This window comes from Grammomys surdaster, unplaced genomic scaffold (genome assembly GCF_004785775.1).
Source record: "Grammomys surdaster isolate TR1022 unplaced genomic scaffold, NIH_TR_1.0 135, whole genome shotgun sequence".
NCBI lineage: Eukaryota > Metazoa > Chordata > Mammalia > Rodentia > Muridae > Grammomys > Grammomys surdaster.
The window spans coordinates 591815-611350 of record NW_021604593.1 but is presented as its reverse complement, the minus strand read 5'-3'; the positions used below and the strand labels follow the sequence as shown (position 1 = coordinate 611350).

At 40.4% G+C, this 19536-nt stretch overlaps 2 protein-coding genes across 10 annotated transcripts in view; one reads left to right on the top strand and one right to left on the bottom strand.

Moving 5' to 3' along the window:
• LOC114617264 (ankyrin repeat and KH domain-containing protein 1) overlaps window positions 1-14585 on the top strand; it is a 104853-nt gene extending 90268 nt beyond the window's left edge. For 5 of the 8 annotated variants that reach the window (XM_028762838.1, XM_028762835.1, XM_028762837.1 and 2 more), the window contains 7 exons: window positions 2113-2286; window positions 3639-3893; window positions 4986-5134; window positions 6021-6185; window positions 9356-9465; window positions 13953-14126; window positions 14257-14585. In XM_028762838.1, coding sequence (XP_028618671.1) covers window positions 2113-2286; window positions 3639-3893; window positions 4986-5134; window positions 6021-6185; window positions 9356-9465; window positions 13953-14126; window positions 14257-14260 — 1031 coding nt within the window. In that variant the 3' untranslated portion in view covers window positions 14261-14585. Of the gene's footprint in view, window positions 1-2112; window positions 2287-3638; window positions 3894-4985; window positions 5135-6020; window positions 6186-6445; window positions 6962-9355; window positions 9466-13952; window positions 14127-14256 lie in introns of those variants that run through there. The other 3 variants (XM_028762836.1, XM_028762841.1, XM_028762840.1) reach the window with 3 other exon arrangements.
• A 1018-nt stretch (window positions 14586-15603) lies between these two features.
• Window positions 15604-19505, bottom strand: Sra1 (steroid receptor RNA activator 1). 2 transcript variants are annotated; one of them, XM_028762846.1, is made up of 5 exons: window positions 18942-19505; window positions 18698-18823; window positions 17170-17366; window positions 16432-16540; window positions 15604-16251 (listed from the first exon to the last, which is right to left on the bottom strand). In XM_028762846.1, the coding sequence occupies exons 1-5, from the start codon at window positions 19000-19002 to the stop codon at window positions 16046-16048; spliced, it is 699 nt and encodes a 232-aa protein (XP_028618679.1). In that variant the 5' UTR covers window positions 19003-19505; the 3' UTR covers window positions 15604-16045. The 2 variants fall into 2 exon arrangements, with proteins under 2 accessions (XP_028618679.1, XP_028618680.1); XM_028762847.1 differs by having other exon boundaries at window positions 16074-16251; window positions 16535-16540.
• Window positions 19506-19536: the final 31 nt, after the last annotated feature.

The window sequence follows — 19536 nt, the reverse complement described above, 5'->3', positions numbered from 1 at the left end:
TCTCTGACTGAACCTTGATGTCACCAACTTAGCTAGATTGGCTAGCCAGCAACCCCCCTGGGCTCCTCTTAACTCTACCTTCCCAGTCTATGGTTATTGTGTGCATATTACTGAGTCTGGGTACTTGGTATCAAATTCAGATACTTTTGCTCATACAGCAGGTGTTTACCAGTTTGAGCCATTTATCCACCCCCAATTTTATTTTGATTTTTCAAGACAGGGTTTCTCTATATACCCCTGGCTGTCCTGGAACTCACTCTGTAGACCAGGCTGGCCTTGAACTTAGAAATCCACCTGCCTCTGCCTCCCAAGTGCTGGGATTAAAGGTGTGCACCACCTCTGCCCAGCAGTTTTATACTTTTTAAATGGATGTATTACATACCAAGGATATTTTCCTTAATGATGGAGAAATCAAATTGTTTAAAAGTACCTTCTTAAGGTTTGTTTGTGTTTGTTTGTTTGTTTGCTTGTTTTGTTTTTGTGTTTTTTGAGACAGTTTTTCTGCAGGTCTAGCTGTCCTGATACTTTATTCTGTAGACCAGGCTGGCCTTGAACTCAAAGATCCAACCTGCCTCTGCCTCCTGAATGCTGGGATTAAAAGCATGTACCACCACCACTGCCTGGCAAGATAATTTTTGATAATTTTTCATTTTGATGGTAACGATTGTTTTGGCTGGACATGGGGGCATATGTCTTTAAGTGTGACACACCTGGGAGGCAGAGGCCGGCAGAGTTCAAGGTTACCCTGGTCTATATAATGAGTTCCATTCAGGCCATTCACAGACACACACACACACACACACACACACACACACACACACACACACACACAAAGGACTGTAGAGATGGCTCAGCAGACAGTTTAGAGTTCTTATTGCTCCATCCATAGCTGCTCACAACCACCTGGAACTCTAGTTTCAGATTCAACATTTTCCTTTTTTTGAGACTGTGTCTCACATCTGTAATTCTGGCTGATTTGGAACTCACAGTGCCAGAACTACATACCCAGTCACCCTCTTCTGACCCCTGAGGGCACTAAGCATGTATACATATATGCAGGCAAAAATTCATACACATAAATAAAATAAACATAAAAAATAAAATATTAAATATAAAGTTGGACATGGGTGTACTTACTTCTGTGCTGGCAGATGGCCCATCACTGCCATGACTAAGTTTAATCCCCAGAAAACACATGGTAGACCATGAGAACCAGTTCCCAAATGCATGGTCTCCTCACATTCATGTGGTATGCACATAAAAATAATAATAATTTAAAAACAAAAGTACTTACTATGGACTGGAAATGATTACTTACCCATAATCTTTTTCTAAAACAGTGTCTCATATTCCTAATATACTTACTAGGGAAATCAGTGGAATTTAAGAAAACTACTAAATTCAGATTTATACAAACTAAAAGAAGCTTGATATAGTTTGTAATTTTTGTTTATGAAAATACTGAAATTAGCCGGGCAGTGGTAGCACATGCCTTGAATCTCAGCACTTGGGAGGCAGAGGCAGGCGGATTTCTGAGTTCGAGGCTAGCCTGGTCTACAGACTGAGTTCCAGGACAGCCAGGAGTACATAGAGAAACCCTGTCTCGAAAAACCAAAAAAAGAAAAGAAAATACTGAAATTAATGTTTTTTTAGTAGGCTTTTTTTTGTATGTGTGTGAAATAGAAACATTGGTAAATTTTGCTGTTTACATTCGTTGGAAATTACTATAGCTTTGTAAATTACTAGCTATTCTGAAAGATTTTCCACAAAAGAGAATGCAGAACATATTGGGCAAATAGCATGTAGACATATACAATATGGTCTTATTTTATGTTCTACTCATTAACAAAAGCTTGAAGATTTATCTAGAACATACCTCAGATGACTTCCATTTTCAAACATTGTGCTCACTTTCCTATAGAGAAATTGGGTGATATTCTTCTGACTTTAAAAGATTGGTTTTGGCCATACAGTATCACATGTACATTTTCTCTGACTTATGAAAAATAAACTATATGCTTCTTTATTTTGAAAACAAATACTAAGTAAAGGTTTCAACTTTCTGTTTTAAAGTCTTCACTAATTGGATGTCTTGGACCTGTTTTATTTCAGGGTTGCCATCCATTGACCCATCAGGCAACTCCCCATCTGCTGCTGCTCCTCTGACAAATTTCTCTGGTATACCAGGAACAAGAGTTTTCCTGCAAGGGCCAGCACCTGTCGGGACTCCTAGTTTCAACAGACAACATTTTTCTCCCCACCCTTGGACAAGCGCCTCAAACACATGTAGGAGTCCTAGAGAAACTCTTTCCAAAGAATCTTGAATAAGTTGTTAAGCCATTTGTTTCTGGGTACAATATAGTAGTTTTAGTAAAATAAGCAGTATGCAGATACCCAAATTCTGTATATGATCAAACCAAAAATGTTTCCATTGGGACTTTGGATCAAGAATTGGTAATATACTTTGTAGTTTACAAAAGGCCCCTGTAAGGGCAGTGTTGTGAAATTTCTCGACTTTGAAAAGAAGCTGATTGTAGATGATCATTCTGGTATGATTTCATACGTATTTTTGCATTTTATGAATGTGTTATTGTTATTTTCACTTATTCCAGTGTTTAGAATATGTAAATTATATGGTGTCATATATAATGTATATTTTCCTCCACCACCTTGTTTTAGGTATTGAACTCTGGGCCTTGCACATAATTAGGCAAGTTATTTAGGACTAAACTACAGCTACTGCTCTCTTTCTCTCTTTCTTTCTTTCTTTCTTTCTTTCTTTCTCTCTTTCTTTTTCTCTTTCATTCATTTATGTATTTTGTAGTGAAGTGGTTCTTTTTTTTTTTTTTTTGGTTTTTTTTTTGTTTTTTGTTTTTGTTTTTCGAGACAGGGTTTCTCTGTGTAGCCGTGGCTGTCCTGGAACTCACTCTGTAGACCAGGCTGGCCTCGAACTCAGAGATCTGTCTACCTCTGCCTCCCAAGTGCTGGGATTAAAGGTGTGCTGCGCCACCACCGCCCAGCGTGAAGTGGTTCTATTAGCTGTTTATTCCCTTAGGTTTTTTGAGACAAGGTTTCTCTATGTAACCTTGGCTATCCTAGAACTTACTGATTAGGCCAGAGTGGCCTCAGACTCACAGAGATCAGTCTACTTCTAGAGTACCATGATTAAAGGCATGCAGCACCATGCCTGGTCCGTATTAGTCTTTGTGACAAAGAAAACTACCTAAGTTCATTGACGAATCACTTAATTTCTATCACTTAAATTCTAGAATGATTTTAACATTTAGCTTCTCTTCCTTATAGAAAAGGGGGGCTATAGAAATGGGAGATAATTAACAAATACACAGGTGTTTTCCAAACAGTAAACTCTTTAAACACTGCATCAGGAAATGTAAGATGTAATTATATTTTTAGCAGATGATTTTCCACTGGAAAAAAAAGTCTTACAAGTTCTTTATACTTACCTTCAGGCAGAAGTAGTCTAAACAGTGGTTATAGAAATTTAATAATTTGAACTATCCTTTTAAGTGAACTTTTCTTTACAGAACCTATATTGTTGGAATAGGTCTTTACAAGGTTTCTCATATTCCTTTAGTTTTTATATGTAATAAAACAATAGAGAAATATTTTGCCACCAGGTGACTCTCCTATTTCGTCTGTTTCTTCGGGATCATCTTCACCTCTTTCAGCCACTTCAGCACCTCCAACATTGGGCCAACAACCAAAAGGAAACAGTGCCAGTCAGGATCGAAAGATACCTCCTCCTATTGGAACAGAGAGGCTGGCCAGGATTCGGCAAGGAGGATCTGTTGCACAAGCCCCTGTAGGGACCAGTTTTGTTGCTCCTGTTGGACACAGTGGGATCTGGTCATTTGGTGTCAATGCTATGTCAGGTACAATTACCTTGCCCTCTCTGTCAAGACATTTTGAGTAAGTTATTAAAGTTTGCCATTGAAACTTAATTCTTAGGGGTAGAGGAAGAAGGGCTGAGGGGATGACTCAGTGGTTAAGAACATTTGTTGCTCTTACAGAGCAAATGGCAGCTCACAGTTGCCTATAACCCTAATTCCAGGGCATCTGATCCCTCTTCAGACCTCTGTGGCCTCCTGGATGTAGGTGGTATACATACACTTATACTTGGGCATGCACACATACACATAAAGTTCTTTATTAACTCCTTAAGCATGTGTATATTGGTACAGACATATAATACCAGTACACACATATAATACCATCACAAGGAAACCTCAGGCAGTAGGATCACCAGTTCAAGACCAACATGAGTTACACAGGAAGTTTATGTCCCAGTCTGTACTGTTACACAGTGAGGCCTTCTCACAAAACCAAAGACTAAAGATACAGCCCAAAAGTAGAATACTTACTTTGACTACCTAAAGCCATGGGTTGACTCTCTAATAGTACATAGAAGCAAAAACTTTAGTTCTTTATGGCACACAGACACAACATATTGAAGTGTAAAAGAAGAAGAAAAATCCTGTTTCTATACTTAACATTCAGTGAGAGAATGGTGTTTATATCTCTGAAGGATTTATGTCTAGAATGTTTTTTTGGTGGTATATCGAATTTATCAGGAATAAAAGATTCAGCTGGACATAATAGCTCAGGAAGCTGAGGTAAAAGTATTAGCATGAGTTCCAGGCCAGCCTGGGCTACCAGAGTATGTTCCTTTCTCAAGTGGAATATGACTCAGAGCTTAATTCCTTTCTATCTTAGTTTCCAGTGCAGAATAGAATGATTATTTGAGTTCTTTCAGATAAGGAATTGGAAATATGCAGAGACATTTACCTGTTTTTCTAGGAACTTGTTTTTGCTTGTTCAGTTGACTGGTTGTGGCTTGCCAAACTGATAAATGTTTTTGGAACTCTTGAGAAGGATTATTTTGCAAAAATTTGATATAAAGAAAGTAATATTTTATTGTTTTACCTAAATAAATATCAAACACTGTTTTCAATTCTCTTTTTTAGAAGGCTTATCAGGTTGGTCACAGTCTGTTATAGGAAACCATCCAATGCATCAACAGTTATCAGACCCAAGCACATTCTCCCAGCATCAACCAATGGAAAGAGATGATTCTGGAATGGTAGCTCCCACTAACATTTTTCACCAGCCAATGGTATGTGTCTTTGTGGATTTTTCTACAGTGAGTCGACATGTGTCTTTGTAACTTTGATACACTGCCAGCCACTATAGTCACTTGTTAGGGAATAGTTTGTGTGGAAATCACCCTTTTTTCTAGCACAGTCAGGTCTTTTTGTTCAGTTTTTAGAGTGGGTACTGCTGTCTTACAATACTTTGCCCTCTGTTATCCTGAAGATGTCTCCATCCTTCTAAAGACAGATTTGAATTCTGCTTTGCTTTACGTGCCACACATTTGAAGGAGGCCTCTACCCTCTAAAGAACTGGCTATTGAATTATGGTTTTCTTTTGTGCTCTTTCAGTTTCTTTTCTACCTAATAGCCAGATTATAGTTGTAAACACTATGAAGAATTACTTTTGGGGGAGGATGGGGGGGTTAGACAGGGCTTTTCTGTGTAGCATTGGCTATCTAAGAACTCACTCTATAGACCAGGCTAGCCTTGAAATCAGAGATCCACCTACCTCTGTCTCCTGAGTACTGCGATTAAAGCATGCACCACCATCTCTTGGCCTCTTATTAGTATAAACTTATTAGTGAAGCTGAATTAGGAGAAAATTTAGTATATTATATTTTTCATCCAGTATGATGAAAGTTCCTGATAATTTTGTATTACATTAGTTTTGGTTTTATTTTTGCTTTGTTTTGCTTTGTTTTTCTCCTCTCTTACTGAAAAAAACTGCAAATGTAGATGAAATACTTGATTTTTCCATCTTGTGCCGTGATATACTAATAGAATCCTCTGAAGTTATTTGAAAAAAAGTTAGAGAGGTCGCAGTATTAATGGAATCATTATCTGTCATCATTTCATGATTTTTTTTTTCGAATCATTTCATGATTAACACTTCTTTATCTGCTGTTTTAGGGTCTGCCAATTTCCATGTATGGAGGCACCATTATACCCTCTCATCCTCAGCTTGCTGAAGTTCCAGGGGGTCCACTGTTCAATGGACTTCACAACCCAGATCCTGCTTGGAACCCTATGATAAAAGTTATCCAGAATTCAACTGAATGCACTGAAGCCCAGCAGGTAAAACAGGCTTAAAGCTCTTCCAATTTTCAGATTTGTCATGTGACTCTTTGAATTTGATAGGGAATGTAAGATCTAAATAATGACTGTTAATCTGAATTAAGTTTTTCATTATCAAGATGATACTACTAAACATTCTATTCCTTGTATGTGTACTCTTTCTAGGCAGAAACAGTGCATTGCCATTGAATTTATATATTCATTTCACAAATGTGTAAAGATTCCTAATTAGAAATTCCAATTTTTCCTCCCCCTTTCAGATTTGGCCTGGCACGTGGGCACCTCATATTGGAAACATGCATCTCAAATATGTCAACTAAGTTAGAAGGTCTTTCCTCTTTTAGCCTTGTTTGGGAAACCTATGACTATGGAAGAACTCTGGGTTTTTTTCATTTTTTTTTTTTTAATGTGCCTATCTAAAATATTCTCTGAGGCTTTAGCAATGGAAAATTGATTGCCCATTGTGTAAGAACAAAAAATGATTTCCTATCCACCTGAATATGTTCTCTGATTAGTTGAGCCATTTTTGACTTGAGATCAGATGAACCTAGTGCTTTTGGCTAAACATATGAATGCTACTTGTGTGCAGAAGAGAATTAGATAATTACATGTTTCAACTTTTTAGGGTGGTAAATACATGTATAATTGTTTACATAATTAAAAGGAAAAAATATGAGTAAATTTCTTGTCATATAGCGGCTCTACTTAATGTAGCCTGTATTAATGTGAAATATTTACCAGAATATTCAATAAAAAAAAATGAACAGTGTTTAGAAGTGGGGTGTGATCCTTTCAGTGGTCATGAAGATACTAGCCAATCCACTGTCATATTGAATTAGATTGATAATGCTGTATTTATTTGTAACAGGTTTTTCACATTTAACACTGTAGCGTCTTCGACAGCCACAAAAGCACTGTTAATGCTTGTTAGCTACTTCTTATTCTCCTATCTTTTACCTTATTAAATGTGAGAACATTCAAGCCCTGACAGTTTATTTTAGCTGACATTTGCAAATAGGCCATTTAATAGGTTTTGTTCTTTATGAATCATGACTATGTCGGTAAGAACCTTAGGCTTTACATTGAACAGATTTAGGGATACTCAAGTCATTCACTTTGTGATCCTTTTGTGCTTCTTGGCTTTTGAGTTGGGACATAAAAAGTTGGGAAAGGGATGACTTCTGTTAACAACTTATTTATAAATAGATGACTAGTGCTGGGTTTAGTTCAATGGCCTCAAAAATGAAGAGCGAGGTTTGCTTAACAAATCAATCACAAAAACATGGGAATAGATCGGCTAAACCATATTGTGTGCCAAGAATCTGACACAACAGAGAAAGGATTCTCCTACTGAAACATGGTCATCAATTCTGTTTTAATATATCCCAACTTTATAAATTGTATTTAAAAGAAAACATTATTTTGTGGAAGAAAACATTATTTTGTGGACTGAGAGAAAACAAAAGAGAAAGCACATGTGTGTGAGAGCACACGTGCATACACACACACATATGTATGTGCAAATGTGCTTAACAACCAAGCAGAGAATCATGCAAGCAACACTTATCTACTCTAACAGCAATGAAGAATTCTTAATAATCTTTTTTTTTCTCTTAATAATCTTTGACTGTGTTCTAAGCCATCACTAGGTCAAAAATACCATGTTAGTTCTATGTAATATGAAACTGGTTTCTTCAGTCTTCTATACCATTTTACATGTGAGAAAGCTTCATTAAGCTTATTTCTTTTTTTTTTTTTTTTTAAAGTTTCAGTTGTTTTTTTTTTTAATTTATTTATTTATTTATTTATTTATTTATTTTATGAGTACACTGTTGCTGTCTTCGGACACACCAGAATAGGGCATTCAATCTCATTACGGATGGTTGTGAGCCACCATGTGGTTGCTGGGATTTGAACTCATGACCTGTGGAAGAGCAGTCAGTGCTCTTAACCGCTGAGCCATCTCTCCAGCCCATTAAGCTTATTTCTTATCTTCTATTTTTATTAATTTGGAAATTATCGCTCGTGGGAAGTTTATTGTCTTCTCAAGGCCATCTCACACTAGGACAGAAAGATCACCTACCTATCTTGCTGCTTCCTCCTATTGATAACAGAAATAATCACCTAGAATTAGTGAAATAAATGGTACTACTCTTGATTAAAGAGAAAAGTGTAGTCTTAAGTAAATTATTTGATAGGACAAAAAGGTGAGTTTTATTCTACATTAATTTTCTATAAAGTATTCAAATAGTCTGAAGGAACCCTGAAATCTACTTCTAAGCCTTCAATACAACAGAAGAAGAAATTCTGTCTCAGGTCAGGAACTAGAACCCATAAAGAGAGAGGAAAGAGAAATTCCTGGAGAATTAGGAGAATTGTGCAGTAGAAGGAGCTCCTGGGGAGACCCTCCTCCCCTCCCTTTCACTAACATCACCCTCCTCTCTATTTGAATCTTGGTAGCCTAATCCCAGCCCTATTTTACCTGCTATAATCTCTTCTTCCTCTTCCTGCCTCTTCCTGCCATTACTTTACTGCTATTTTACCAACTTGAACATTGGATAAAACCTAGCTCAGGTAAGAACTTGATTATTTTCCAAACATACAAGGGATGGAGGGAGGCAGTCTGGGTGTAGTGGAGTGAGAGTTAACAGACTAAACTCTATTTTCATTTCTGTTACTTACAACTTCATGACTTTAGGCAAGTCATCTCATTTTTCTGGGCTTCACATTTCCCATCTAAACATGAAATCAAACTTAAATTAACCCAGAGGAGTCTTACAGTTCTAACACAGAATTTCTTCTTTTTCTTGTCAGTGAAAATGGATGGATGGCATTGGGAATACTGGAAATGTTTAGAGTTCTGAGGTTTGGTTCTGATAAGTAGAATCAAAAACCTATTCTAGAGACCAGTTTTGATTTGGAAATTAGGGGAAGCAAAAGAAAATGTTACACATCCATAGTGAGCCCTTAGTTTTTATGAAACATCCTGCTAAGTAAGACACATGTCAAATCCCATTAGAGTAAAACATCTTTCAAGGAATAAAATTGTATCTTCAAGGTTTCTAGATCCACTTCTTTCAAATAGTGTTCAGTTTAATAATAAAATGATTGTTGGTTTACAATTCTTTAAAACCGTTGTGGCTACAGTGTGCTGACTTGCCCTTTTATAGGCCAGTGTGCTTTCTTCAGTCCCTGCTCTCAAGGGAGAAATTCCATCACCTCAGCTAACCAGACCAAAGAAGAGAATTGGACAGCCAATGGTGGCCTCTTCTAACCAGAGGTAAGAAATCTTAAGCCTTATCACTCTCACGCTACTACACCCAGACTGCCTCCCTCCATCCCTTGTATGTTTGGAAAATAATCAAGTTCTTACCTGAGCTAGGATTTATCCAATGTTCAAGTTGGTAAAATAGCAGTAAAGTAATGGCAGAGGTTAAGATAAGGGGTTAATGGAAGGGGTTTTGGTTTATCCCCCTTCCAACTGAAATATAACTACACAAAAGATCTGTCCTCAGTTTGAGGTAGCATTAAGAAGGGGAAAGCTAGCATATGAGTTTCATATCGTGGTGCACACTTCCCTGTGTGCCCAACAGTTACAAAGTGGAGGTAGGATCTCAGCATCACCTCCCCAGCAAAAGGCCAAAAAGGAGGGCTTGTTATGCATGGTTCTGTCATAGTGTTGAAGCCCTTTGGACCATGTTGTAAACTCAGAAGAGGCAAAGAAACCTGTAGGAAAACAGCTTCTGAACATCTTGTTCTATGACTAGCAAGAAGTACTTCTACCAGACAATATCTTCCCAGAGGACACTGTCCTGGGATGAGGGCTGTGATGATGTTGCGTTTTCTATTTGCCCTCAGTGATTTAGCAATTAAACACAGGCTAGGTCTTTGACCTTTACTCTCTACTTTAGGAAATGAATGTGAAAAGGTGGATTTAAGTATCAAAATCGTGTGTTAATACCACATCTAATAAAGGTCATGAAGTCAAGCATAGTGACATGTGGCTGAAAATTCTCCTGAGGCAGGAGAATCACTTGAGCCTAGGAACTCAATACCAATCTGAACAAGATAGGAAGTCCTCCGTATCAAAATAGTAAAAGAGAACATGAGCCTGGGCCTCAAGACCTAAGTTAGAGGACAAGATTGTGAAGACACTAGCTGATTTCAAACTGTCTATGGGTACTTTTCACTTAAAAGACACTATCCACCTGCCTCTGCCTACCCATTTGTGGGACCATACCCAGATGCTTTTGCTTTATTTTAGTGGGACTACTGGGCATTCAACGCCATTTCCTTTTTGTTTTGTTTTAATATTTATTTATTTATATGAGTACACTATAGCTGTCATCAGACACACTAGAAGAGGGAATCAGATTCCATTACAGATGGTTGTGAGTCACCGTGTGGTTGCTAGGATTTGAACTCAGGACCTCTGGAAGAGCAGTCAGTGCTCTTAACCTCTAAGCCATCTCTCCAGTCCCAAAGCTATTTGCTTAAATGATAGTTAGCTGGTATTAGCCTTATAGGTTTAATTGTATCTCCTAGACAGTCTCTGTTTTGATTTTTGGTTGTTTGTTTTGCTTCTCTATCAACTCTTAGTGTTAACTCTGTGACTTAAGTTTCTGATGCTTTATTTGTGTTGGTGGAGTTTGGCTTTTCTCTGGTTTCCTAGCCCTGACAGCTCATAGTGTGTTATAGAAAAGCTAACCTAAGAAAAGCAATAGTAGTGATCCTAGCTGCTGTTTTATAATAGAGATTCAAAGAAGGAAGACCTCACTTCACATCACTACTAAAAACCTCTAGCATTTGTTTGGGTTTTGTTCTTATTTGGGTAGTGCTGGAAATCAAACATACACAAGCACTCTACCAGCTGAGCTACTTCTTCAGCCCCTGTAGTTTTTGTGTTCTTTGTCTCACTATGTAGACCAGGCTGGCCTCAACCTTGGGAATCTGCCTGCTTCTGCCTTCCCAGTATAGGGACTAAAGAAGTCCACCACATACAGCCAGCTTCTATAGTTCTATTTCTGCTTTTTTCTCAGTCCATTTTGGTGAATCACTTTCTTAATTAAAAACTGGTGTGCTAAACCTTTTCTTGCACTGCATCTTCTCAGATGATCACATCCCATACTCTTGAATTTCATTTCATTCATATATGAATAATCAGACACAGTTTTCCCCTTAGACTTCTGACCAGTTTATTACAGCTCCTTACAGTGCACACAGTATTTGCTCCATAATATAAAGCCATACCCCTTTTTGTTTTCCCTTATATAGTTCCAGCTATAAGACTCCCAAGCCAGGAGATTGGGTGTTACCCTAGCTTATCTCCATTTTCCCCAGCCTGCCCTTGATCACTTCACTTTAACTTCCATCTTTAAGTTTTTATTACACTTATTGGGGGAGGGACATGTGCATGTCACTGTGCCTGTGTAGAGATTAGAGGACTGTTTCCAGGAACTGGTCCTCTCCTTCCACTTTATGAAGTCCCAGGGATTGAATTTAGATCATCAGGCTTGACAGCAAGCGCCGTAATCTGCTGAGCCATGTTACTGGCCCCCACTTCTTCTTTTGTATCTAAATTTCATTCATTTCTCTTGTCTCCATTGTCATTACCCAATGGACTCATCTGCAGTATCACCATCCTCCCTACTCCCTCCCTCTACTCAGTACCATCAGGCTACTTTCTCAGTTTGCTTAAAAGTGAAATTGTCAGACAATTATCCAGTCTGCTCAGACATGCATCACTTTGTAAGAGACTCCAGTAACATTTTGGGAATAGTAAAATCTATGTACACTTGCTACCTACAGTGTGATTCTGAAAGTCTGCAGCTTCTGCATTAACAGGAATTATGTGACAAATTGCTGTGCTTAAATTTTTTTTTTTTTAAATCCAACCTCAGCCAGGCTTAGTGGTGCATGGCTTTAAGACTAGCACTCAGAGGTAAAGGCAAATCGATCTCTTAATTCAAAGCCAGCCTGGGCAGTTAGGACTATACAATGAGATCCTTTCTAAAAAATAATAATCTAAAATAAAATCCAGTCTCTGAGGCAAGCCTATCTTTGTTGTTCTTTTCCAGAGAGCTTAAAAGGCTAAGTCTTCCTTACTAAGCCCTCGGTTAGCTATGTCTGATCAAAGTGCTGGCCTCCGTACTCTATCTTGACTACTGCGGTCCTCTACTCCACTCCCTAGTTTACTGACCTTTAAAAGTGTTATATTAAAAAATCCTCTGACCTTCCTGCTATGCTCAAGGGCAGGCCATCAGGACACCTTGACCAAATACAAAAATTGCTATCAGAGGCACTACAAAGCTGGGCTGAAGGATCCAAACTCTGAAATCACTCAAATGGGATCCTGTCTTCCCCTCCTATAAGATCTGTGGGCATATTTTCATTATAAAACATATTTTCATTATAAAACCCGACATCCAGGTCTAACAAGTAAATAAATAATAAACTCCACACCTCTCAGGTCAGATCCTGAGTGTTCCCTGGGCGGGTAGGTGGAGCGGGTGGGTGGAGCCCTCGAGTTGACTGGCTAGTGGCCCATCCTGGGGTGGGACGTATCCTAGTGTTGCCTACTGCGACTGCTTACACCTCAGAGCTGTTTTCCACGCTTTCAAGGCACCAGCTCTTGCCTTCCTGATGCTCACTATGTCCACGTCCACGAGTTGCCCAATTCCAGGGTGCCAGGATCGGCTGCCAGACGGCTACAGCACCACGCCTGGCGGCACACTATACGCCACTACCCCGGGAGGTCAGCAGGCAGGGCAGGGGTCTGTGCTCTGTGAGACAGTATAAGGGTGAGGTGGGGTTGACCTTGGCATTGCTTTCTCGGACTTCTCTTCAAATTATAGCGTTGAGAGACTATTTGAAACTTGTTTTCCCAAAAACCCAAGGCAGTGGAACAGTGCTTTATACCTGGCTTTCTGATGATTCTGGGGAATAATTGTTGTGCACCATGCCTATGCTGCACCAGAATCACTGGTGTTAGGTCCTAATAGAACAGAGGTTCTCAACCTTCCTAATGCTATAACCATTCAATACACGTTAACGCCAAACAAGTAATTACTATTGTTGTTACTACTGTTAGGAATAATGGAAACATGTTTTTTTTTCTGGTGATCCTAGGTGACCCCTGTGAAAGGGTTGTTTGACACCCACTCCACCCCAGCCCCTCATATAGCAACCCATAGGTTGTGAACCTCTGCAATAGAAGGTGGCTTCAACAGAAAGTAGCAAGTATTGTGTAATGGTTATAGCACTTGGCTCATAAGCTGCTGGGCTGACAAACAGGTTTCTACTATGTGAAAGCAGAAGGGAACAGCAAGAACAGGGCAGGGCTCTTTGAGGACACTTGGCTGGCCATATATTCCCGTGGGTGAGGCTAGACCTGATGGACTTTGGATAGGTGGGTGGGCCATCATGTTTACCAAGGAATGAAGTTTCCTTTGCAAGAGGTCAGGTTAGGCCCCACTTTATACATACATCAAAGCAATGAGAACTGAACTGTAGACTAACAGCCTCAAGTACCTACGTTTAAAGTGTTGTGTTCCTTCTCAAGGCTGTAACTACCACCACCACCATCCTAGCCTAAAGCACCCTACATGGACTAGCTAGAATGTTCAACCTGACTTAATGATGCTTAGACTGAACTTGGTTGGGTATGTAAGTCCTTTGTAGTGTGATGGTTTTCCAGCTGAATCCTAGCTAGGCAGTAATCTCTGTTCACATTCCTGACTCTTAACCACAATCCTTACCCCTTCACAGGCACCAGGATCATCTACGACAGAAAGTTCCTACTGGAGTGCAAGAACTCACCCATTGCCCGGACACCTCCCTGCTTCCTCCCTCAGATTCCCGGGGTCACAACCCTCCCAACAGTACCACCCTCCAAGCTGGAGTTGGTGAAGGAACAGAAGCAGACAGGGGAGGAGATAACCGGTAAGAAAATAGGATCAACTATTAGCCTTTGTGAAGTAGAGTTGGGATTCAATTCTAAGAGGGATTCCTGTACTAGCTGGGCTTACACTGTTAGATGGGTTAACTGTTTTCTCTTGCCTTCTCCCCCCAGATGACGAACAATTTGAAATGGACATGTAATCTAGTGCAAAATGACCTGTGTGGAGTTATGGAAAGAGCTCTCATGCCACTATTGCCATCACCTCTTCCTGGGTATTCAAGGGCCAGCTGGCCTCATCTAATCTGGAAAAGAGTGACTTGTTGGTTCTGGGCTTCCTTTAGTTCTGATGCAGCTAGACCAGGGATAGCAGTGGGCAACCTGCCAAGCCTTTAGCTTTCTCTGGTCTATACATATTCCTCCCAAACCTCTTCCCCTCAGGGCTGGCACTGGGGAATAGAGTATGTCACCTTCTGGCTGCTTAGTAAACTTTCAAAAAACGGTCTTGGCTCCATTGTCCTCCTCAGTGCTAAATTCACAGCTGCACATCTGAGAGACGCAGAAACCTTGATTAAGAGGCTGGAAGTCTAGTTTCCAGCTCCCACTGGCCCACTTCCAGCAGCAATCAGGGCTTGAGGGAAGGCTACTGGAATCGCCGGGCACAAGCAACAACAGCCTGAGCCTTGCCAAGGTCTAGCAATTCCTGTCTTTCCAGACAGCAGCCTTCCTGGAATTGGACTATTCTAGCAACCCCTCCCTATCCATTTGTAAACTAGACTCCCAGAAGAGGTGCTGTTTCACCTAACAGTTATCCCCAATTTCTTGTCCTGCCTTTTCTGCTTACTAAGTACCAATCCCCAGTTCAATGCTGAAAACCTTCTCAGCATAACTACCATATATTTCTGGTCCTAGCTGTTTCTTTTCCTTTTTCTTTTCTCTCTCTCTCTCTCTCTCTCTCTCTCTCTGTGTGTGTGTGTGTGTGTGTGTGTGTGTGTGTTAGAAATGACTTTGGGGATGGTGCAGGAGAGATGGCTCAGTAGTTAAGACCCCTGGCATCTCTTCCAGGTATCCTGAGTTCAAGACCCAACAACAAAACTATATTTCACAACCATCTACAATGGGATTTGATGCCCTCTTCAGGTGTGTAGGCATACATCAGACAGAACACTCATGAACATAAATCTTTCTTAAAGAGAATTTAGGACCTACACTGAAACTCAAAATTAGGCATCACCTTATTCAGTAAATCAGATTATCTTGACCTCAAGTATCAGTAATCTAGTTGTTAGGATAGCAGTGTAGTTTAGGCTGGGCTCATCTTCACTATGTGGTTGTAGTACAGTGTAACCTTGACCACCTCTTCCTGCTTCCATGTCTCAGCTGTTAGGACCACAGGTGTATGCTACTAGACTCAACAGAAATGCAGAAAGCTGGTCTTTTTCTCCTTCAGTTTCAACAGCAGAAAACCCAATCACTGGTTCTATTCTCTATAGCAATATACCAGAGATACAACAAAAGGAATGGTTTCTTCTGACAGGAATTTTCCAGTTATTTGAACTCAAATAACTAAATGTTCTCAGGCTAAAATGATATTATCCAAAGATGCCACGTCACATATAAATACACTGTTCAGTCTAATTTTGAGAAGGCTGGCTATCCCTATCAAGGCCCTTCTTGGTAAATGAGCTAAGCAGTAGTATCCACAGAGCAGGGAAGATGGCTCCAGAAAGAACCAGTCTGGCATCAGAATGGCTCACCTTTCCTACCCACTTCCCACCACTGAGATGTTTATTGAAATGTACATACGAATAACAGGTGATCTTGCAGTGGCCTAGGTAAGATCTCTGGTCAAGCCCAACAAGACCAGTAGTCTCCCTGGTGGTAAAAGGGAGCCAAGTGAGAAGAGGCCTTCCACACTAAGGCATAGGAAGTCATGTGAAGTGAGTCTGGGGAGCCACTGGCATTATGATGACTGTTGGAAGCCTGGTATTGTCTGGTTCTCAGGTGCCACTGTAGATTTTTCTTCTTTGGCCTCCTCTGAAGATAGACTCCTCTTTTCTGCAATTAATCTTTTTACTCCTACCATCCACTGACTGACTTCAGTCACATGATCAACCATGAGTGATCGGTGAATGTCATCTGCTGCGTCCCACCGGTGATGTAAAAGTTCTGAGGAGAGACAGGGTTTGAGCAAGCAAATAGCAGTAAAAGTAGTGCCTTCCATTTCTCCCCTCCCTATCAATTAAAACCGTACCACCAAAAAAAAAAAATAAATAAAAAAAAAAACAAAAAAAAAACCGTACCACCAATTCAGCCATCAATGGGAGGATAAAGGACCCCCCCCAGTACCTTGCACTAGCAGTGCCATCCTCTTCTTTACAGGTATTGACAACTTCCCTCCAGCCCACTGTTCTTGAAGCAGCACCAATCGTCGGCTGATATCATCACATACCTGCTTCTGAAACAGAAGCCCATCCAGCTCAGTGCTACTGGCATGTGTTCACTCTGGCTCAAGAGTTTAATTCTTGGTCATTAGAATTCATATTCCTTTACCTAAGGCTTAGAGGCCCTCCACTACAAATATGATAAAGCCAATGTCCTCCCATGACAAAAGATACACATGACAAGAATTTAAAATTTTCAATGCCTCCTCAGCCCCTCGGAGGCTCATCTTAATGTTACTGTTCAAATAATATTTGAAAATTTGAAGGAGACTACCATGCTGCTTCCTTTTTCTACAATCCTTTGCCTATAGAGAACTGAAGAAACCTTCATACAAAGCTTGTTTGTATCTCCCAGATTGAGTAGAAAATCAACAGTACAAAATCAACAGTATATTCTAAATGGCTTTGTTAAAAAAATTAATAAGCTTATAATTCACTAATAGGAATTAAATATAACTTATCTCCACAAGCCCTCTATTACTGGCTGGTCCTTCAAAAGTCCTGAGAATCCCTCTGACATCAGTGTCCATTTTCCTGGAAAAACTTCGAGAGATTCCTTAAGAGGCCATCAGAAGATCTATCTTTAAGAACTATACTTGATTGGATAAAAGTCCTTTCCATCCCCTGAAGTACCAGGCCCTACCTTCGTGTGACCACGGCAGTCCTCCAATGCCTGTTCCAGAGGTCTCAGAACGTCTTCTATCAGAGTCTCAGACTCAATGACTGGGGAACTTGGGGGCTCCACACCAGTAGCAGGACAGCTCCCCATGGGTGGAGGCCTGGAAGCCTTACTTGAAGGAGGTGGATGATCCACTGGAGGTGGTCCAGAAGTTTCTGGGGCTGAAATGTTTACATCAAGCAACAAGGCTTTAGCCGGGTGGTGGTGGTACACGCCACGCCTTTAATCCCAGCACTTGGGAGGCAGAGGCAGGAGGATTTCTGAGTTTGAGGCCGGCCTGGTCTACAGAGTGAGTTCCAGGACAGCCAGGGCTACACAGAGAAACCCTGGCTTGAAAAGCAAAACAACAAAAAAAAAAGCAACAAGGCTTAGTCCCCATGCAATGCTCATTTTATTCCCATCTTCTCATTTCACTTTGTTCACAGCATTGAATCCAATACAAACTATCCTCATGCCATGAATGTACAAATAGGCTGCAGTATTTGCTTTTTTTTTTTTTGGTCTGCCCGGCCACATTCTATTTTCTCTTCCTTTTTTATTTATTTATTTTTTAAAGTTCTGATCTACCTGATCTACATAGCTTTGGCTGTCCTGGAACTCGAGTTTAATGTTTTTTAGACCAGGCTCAACTCAAACTCAAGAGATCCAACTCCTTTTGAAGATTAGTTACAGAAATGTTAAATCTATTTATCTCTTATCTCTAACTTATTTAAACTTATCTTCACTACTGATTTAAAATTTAATTCTAACCAGCCTTCTCTATACAGTCGTTAGGTGCTAGAGACCCTAAGGTTCTGTCTTGGTTCATCTTTAAGCCTCTATCCACACCCTCTCCTTTGGGAATGATGTTCAAATGCATTACACCAAATCAAATAGAGCATCCCACCACCTTCCAACCCTCCATTAAAAAAAAAAATCTTCTGGAGCACTCTACTTTTAGTCTCTGAACTAGGCCAAGTTGTTCTCACCTCAGAGACTGTACTTACCTGTCTCTTGTGCTTGAAATGCTTTTGCATCTTTTAGTGCCTAACTTGTCAGATTTCGTGATTACTTAAATAGCCCCCGCCCCCATACCTTGGTTACCTGGAAATTATTGCTTCCCCTGTTTTCTCTGCAAAGTCCCTACCAATATTTCATCTCGAGCTAGTGTAAACTGTGGAATCAAAAACCCGTTAGTTTGTTCACCATTTTTTAGTCTACATAAAGTGGTCCTGGCTCTTGACAGTCTCTTGTCAGGTGCTCAGTAAATACTGATTAAACAAACGAGTAAGTAATATAAAATCTAAGATGCTTATAATACAAAGACTATAGGATCTTGGGGAAAGGTCTAGGCAAGAAACATCTGAAAACGATCTACATGAGAGTATAGAGTCCTTTTATCTAACAACCCTTCTTTATGAAGTCCTTGAGGAAAATAGGCCGATGGGACAGATTTATCCCAGACACCATCTTTCCCATTTTGTACAGGATTCTGCCTTCGGCTCTCACCCACCTCTAGGGGATCCATCCTGTGGGGCTGCGACCCTCTTAGTAAGGGGAGTGCGTTTGGGTCCACCAGTCTGAGTCTGCAGCCCGTAGGAGAATTGCGGTGGGTCGTTCCAGCCGCGTTCCTTGTTGCCTGCGAAGGCGAGGAAGTGTATGAGACGAAACCAGGAACCAAACAAACCAATGGAGGATACACTGGGGTTGAGGGGACGGGAGAGGGCAAGTACCGCCAGCCCGCCTGCCGAGCTCACCGGGCTTCACATACAGCTCCGCCATTTCCACTTCCGCACCGCCAGCGGGGCAGCACGTCATTTCCGGGGCGGTAGCTCACTCATTCAAGCTGCCTGGTAGTATAGGAGGAGCTACCTAGAAAGCCCAGCACCAGTTCTTTAAAGGACAACTGGCAAATGATCTGGAGACCATATCACAAGATACCAAATAGGTAGCTTTTCTAATGTCTCCTAGTTTGCTCTCAGAAGCAAATTCAAACACCTTAAGTTCCTACCATAGCTAACCACATACATCCACCTCTGGAAGGCCTTGTGCGATCTTTACATTCATTTTCTCTAGGCTTGCTAACAAGAGCTCATCTTCAGTACTCAAATATGTCAACTCTTCAGAAGTCTTCTGAAATGCCTTGGACAAGTGCCATCTGAGCTCCCACAACCCTCTGATAATTCCTGGTTAGACTACATGGTATCTTCTGATTTGGTTGTTTCTCCTCTGAAAGTCTCAGAAGGAACCCTTACAAGTAGGCCTATTTTAATATCTGATATAGAAAAGCTCTTAGAAACTGTTTGCTAAATGAATAGAGTCAGAGTATGAACCATTACAAACCATGCCCTA

Excerpts from the sequence above, each read along its gene's own strand:
- Sra1 (XM_028762846.1), bottom strand. The coding sequence starts at position 19,002 with ATGACGTGCTGCCCCGCTGGCGGTGCGGAAGTGGAAATGGCGGAGCTG. Across the intron at positions 18,824-18,941 it reads GGAGCTGTATGTGAAGCCCG|GCAACAAGGAACGCGGCTGG; the intron begins GTGAGCTCGGCA and ends TCGCCTTCGCAG. Across the intron at positions 17,367-18,697 it reads ACAGGATGGATCCCCTAGAG|CCCCAGAAACTTCTGGACCA; the intron begins GTGGGTGAGAGC and ends TAAACATTTCAG.